At 41.4% G+C, this 4378-nt stretch overlaps 1 protein-coding gene across 1 annotated transcript in view; it reads left to right on the top strand.

The window, feature by feature from the left end:
- The window catches only part of ZYG11A (zyg-11 family member A, cell cycle regulator), an 81799-nt gene that overhangs the window by 4998 nt on the left and 72423 nt on the right, over window positions 1-4378 (top strand). Inside the window, exon 2 of the mRNA XM_012639342.1 lies at window positions 2971-3136. Within this exon, the coding sequence (XP_012494796.1) occupies window positions 2971-3136 (166 nt within the window). The remainder of the gene's footprint in view (window positions 1-2970; window positions 3137-4378) is intronic.

Genomic DNA, 4378 nt, shown 5'->3' with positions numbered 1-4378 from the left:
TTAGTCGTTTGGCCAATTTCTTTCTATTTTTAGTAGAGACGGGGTCTCGCTCTTGCTCAGGCTGGTCTCGAACTCCTGAGCTCAAGCAATCCTCCCACCTTGGCCTCCCAGAGTGCTAGGATTACAGGCATTAGCCACAGTGCGCGGCCTGATATTTTTAAAATACTATTGTAAATCTTTAAAAATTTTTATTTTCCATGTTTTGCATATAGAAATATTTTTTTTAAACTTTGTACCCATTGAAACATCTTAATTAGGAGAGTTACATGGTATAGTTACACTTTAGAAATGAGTCTAGCCTCTGGGTACAAATGGATTGGGAAAGGATTAGAGGAGTGAAAGTAGAGAAATTAATTGGAGTTTTGCAGTATTCTAGGTAAGATGATAATGCCTTGGATTAGAAATTGATAGTGGAGCTAGAAAGGGGATAGGTTAGAAATTTATTTTAGTGTTATGTAATCTGTTTCGAGGTCCGAACAGATGATACACTCAAAATAGGAGTAATTCAGAGAGGGTTTAGTTTAGGGATTTTTTTCTGAAGATAATAAGGGTGAGGTATGGAAAGCCACAGTGATATAGTATTCCATATTCAGCAGCAGCAGCTGCACCTCCCAAAGGACCTTCCAGGAGAGAGAGGGATGAGTTTTAGAGGAGTGGTTGTGGGACAGAGCCAGCCCAGAACAACCTTGCAGAGGGAGCTGGGGAAATACACTGTAGTGGCTTGAATTGTGTCCCCCTAAGATATGTCCAAGTCTTAACCCTGGTGAATCTGACCTTATTTGGAAACAGGGACTTTGCAGATATAATTAATTGAAGATCTTGATGGAATCATCTGGATTTAGCAAGGTGGACCCTAAATGCAATGACTAGTGGTAACCTTAAAGAGACGGGGAGAGAGATTGGAGACGGAAGAAGGCCATGTGAAGATGAAGGCAGAAATTATAGAGTTATGCTGCTGAAAGCCAGGAAAGCTAGGAGCCACCAGAAGCTGAAAGAGTAAAGTAAAGATTCTCCCTTAGATCCTTCAGAAAGGAGCATGGCCCTGCTGACACTTTGGAATCTAGCCTCCAGAACTGTGAGAATAAATTTCTGTTGTTTTAAGCCTCCCATTTTGTGGTAATTTGTTGCAGTAGCCCTAGGAAACTAATACTGTACATATTCTAACTTCACTTTCCTTCCTTCTATCTTTGAGATTTTCGTGTTCTCGGAACCAAACTGACAACGAGAGGGTAAGGGAATCTATTTAGAGGGGCCACACAGGTCACCTCCAGTAGCAGGACAGGGTAGCGAAGGTTAAGGAGTGAGTCTAGGTGGGAAGTAGATGACAGATGGAAGCTGTCAGACACAGAGATAGAACCAGTGGGGTTCGTTAATATATTGGATGTGTGTGTTTGTGTGGGGGTGTTGGTTGAAGACAAGGAAATGTGGCAAAGATTCAGCAACTGAATAGATGTGATGCTGTTTACTGAGCTGGGAAAGACTGGGGAAGTTCAATTTTGTACAAGATGAATTTGAAGTATTTGTGACACAGTTAAGTAGATATGTTAGAGAGGCAATTGGATATCTAAGACTATGGCTTAAAGAGAGATCTGACCTGGAGATGATGATCTGGGATTCATTGGCTTTATAGATAGTATAATTATGTATGTATGTATTTATGAGACAGGGTCTAGATCTGTTGTATGGGCTAGAGTACGGTGGAGTGATCATAGCTCACTACAACCTCAGACTCCTGGCCTCAAGCAATCCTGCCTTTGGCCACGGGGTGATTGTAGTGTCTCGAAAGAGATGTGGGGGCATCAATGAACTGTTGCATATTGAAGCCTCTGAGAAGGATAGCTCTCTCTCTGGCTTATCATTCTTTCCTCATGTCTAACACAATGCTGTGCCTTTCAAATATTTGTTAAATGAGTGATAACCATTGTATCTTAGAGGAGAAAGGGACTACCAGATGTTCCTCAGCTTATGGGGTGCATCCCAATAAATCCATCATAAGGTTAAAATACCATGTCAAAAGTCCATTTAATACTCTTAACCTACTGAACATCGTGGCTTAGCCTAGCCTGCCTTAAATATGCTGAGAACACTTATATTAGCCTACAGCTGGGCAAAATCATGTAACACAAAGCTTATTTTATAATAAAGTGTTAAATGTCTGATGTACTTTATTGAATGCTGTACTGAAAGTGAAAAACTGTGGTTGTTAACATACGCATCTAAAAGCACACTGGGCCTGAAGAATGTTTGAAGCATTGGGTCAAAAGTAGCATTGCTAGATGATGGGGATGCTACAGTGACAGGGTCATCAATTTCTTTTCTCAGCACTGGAGCCCATCAACACTGTTGTTGGTGTAGTAGGCATAGTGTTTTTCAGGAAGATATCAAGTATTAGTTTACCCTTCCAATCACATGGCTGACTAGGAGCTGTGGTTTGCTGCCACTGTCATCAAAAGAGATGATACAGTATATCACTAGCCCGGGAAAAGATCAAAATTCGAAATCTGAAGTATGGTTTCTACTGAATGCATATCACTTTCACACTGTCATAAATAAGATGGTTTCATTACATATAAATTATTATTTATTTTTTTTGGAGACATCATAGCTCACTGCAACCTCAAATTCCTGGGATCAAGCGATCTTCCTGCTCCAGCCTCCTAAGTAGCTGGGACTATAGGTGTGCACCACCATTCCTGGCTAATTTTTTCTATTTTTGGTAGAGATGGGGTCTCGTTCTTGCTCAGACTGGTCTTGAACTCCTGAGCACAAGTGATCTTCCCACCATGGCCTCCCAGAGTGTAGGATTACAGGTGTGAGCCACCGTACCCGGCCTCATTACATATAAATTATTATTAAAGAGGATGTATCTTCAGATATCCTTATCAAGTAGGATATGTATAGGATAATCAATGATATGTTGAATTTTTGCAGATACATTCTAACAGAGTTTGTCTGGGGTTTGTTTGCTAGGAGGAGGCATCTCCCTACTCTTTGGTCAACATCTGCCTGAATGCCTTGATTGCTAACCTGGAGAAATTGTGTTCTGAAAGACCTGACGGAACACTGTGTCTTCCGGAGCATTGGCGTTTCCCTCAGGAAGTAGCTGATCGGTTCCTTGGGGTGATGACTTGGCAAGGTAATGATAAGGCTCCTCTACAGTCTGCTCTTTTTTGTGTGTTTGTTTTTTTAAAGACAGGGTCTTGCTTTGTTGCCCAGGCTGAAGCGCAGTGGCATGACATAGCTCTCTGCAACCTCAAACTCCTGGGCTCAAGCCTCCTCCTGCCTCAGCCTCCCAAGTATCTGGGACTACAGGCATGCGCACACCACCACACCTGGCTAATTTTTCTGGTTTTTTATAGAGACGGGGGTCTCGCTGTTGCTCAGGCTGGTCTCAAACTCCTGGCCTCAAGTGATCCTCCCACCTCAGCCTCCCAGAGTGCTAGGATTATAGGTGTGAGCCCCTGCGCCCAGCCTACAGTGTACTCTTATAGAACTTTACTACTAAAAAGGCACTTTCACATACAATTTCCTGTTTTGATTCTCACAAATTCTTCCCATTTCGTGTGTGGAAGTTAAGTCTCAGGCTTTCTGAGATCTCTTAGTGGAAATTGTCTTGCCTCTAGGCTGGCCATGCTATTGACTTAGTATGTGAAGAAAGTGGAAAACTAAGTCGGTTATCTATCGCTCATCCATCTGTTCTCTAGCTTTCAAAAGGCTGTTACTGCGTTCTTGTCTCCCATTCTTTACATTATAGATATGAGCCTTTAAGATTTCCTTGAGCTCCCATTGTAGTGGGATTTAAGAACACCACTAGAAGACACAGAGGAGAGAGAGAGAGATGAAAAAGGTTATGTTTAATTTGCCTTGTTACAGTTTTTCCTTAATGAAAAAATTTTTTTGGTAATAGCTTTATTGAGATATAATTCGCATAGCATACAAGTCACCCATTTAAAGTGTGCAATTCAGTGATTTTTGGTATATTCACAGATTTGTGCAACTATGACCATAATCAGTTTTAGGACCTCAAAAATTTTATCACCTCAGAAATAAACCTTATATCCATTAGGTACTACCTCCCTTTCCCCACATCCCCCCAGCCCTAAGCAACTGCTAATCTATGATAGTTTCTATTTCTGTGGATTTGCCTATTCTGAACATTTAATATTATAAATGGAATTATGCAATATGTGCCCTTTTGTGTCTGGCTTCTCTCATTTAACATAATGTAGGTTTTGTTCTTGAACAGCCTTTCCTGCTCAGAACTTAACATATAGTTTTTTTTTTCTTTTTGTGAGACAGTCTCACTCACTCTGTTGCCTGGGCTCTAGAGTGCTGTGGCGTCAGCCTAGCTCACAGCAACCTCAAACTCCTGGGCTCA

This window comes from Propithecus coquereli, unplaced genomic scaffold, assembly GCF_000956105.1.
Source record: "Propithecus coquereli isolate 6110/MARCELLA unplaced genomic scaffold, Pcoq_1.0 Scaffold14, whole genome shotgun sequence".
NCBI classification, from domain to species: Eukaryota; Metazoa; Chordata; class Mammalia; order Primates; family Indriidae; genus Propithecus; species Propithecus coquereli.
This window is presented reverse-complemented; position numbering and strand designations above follow the sequence as displayed.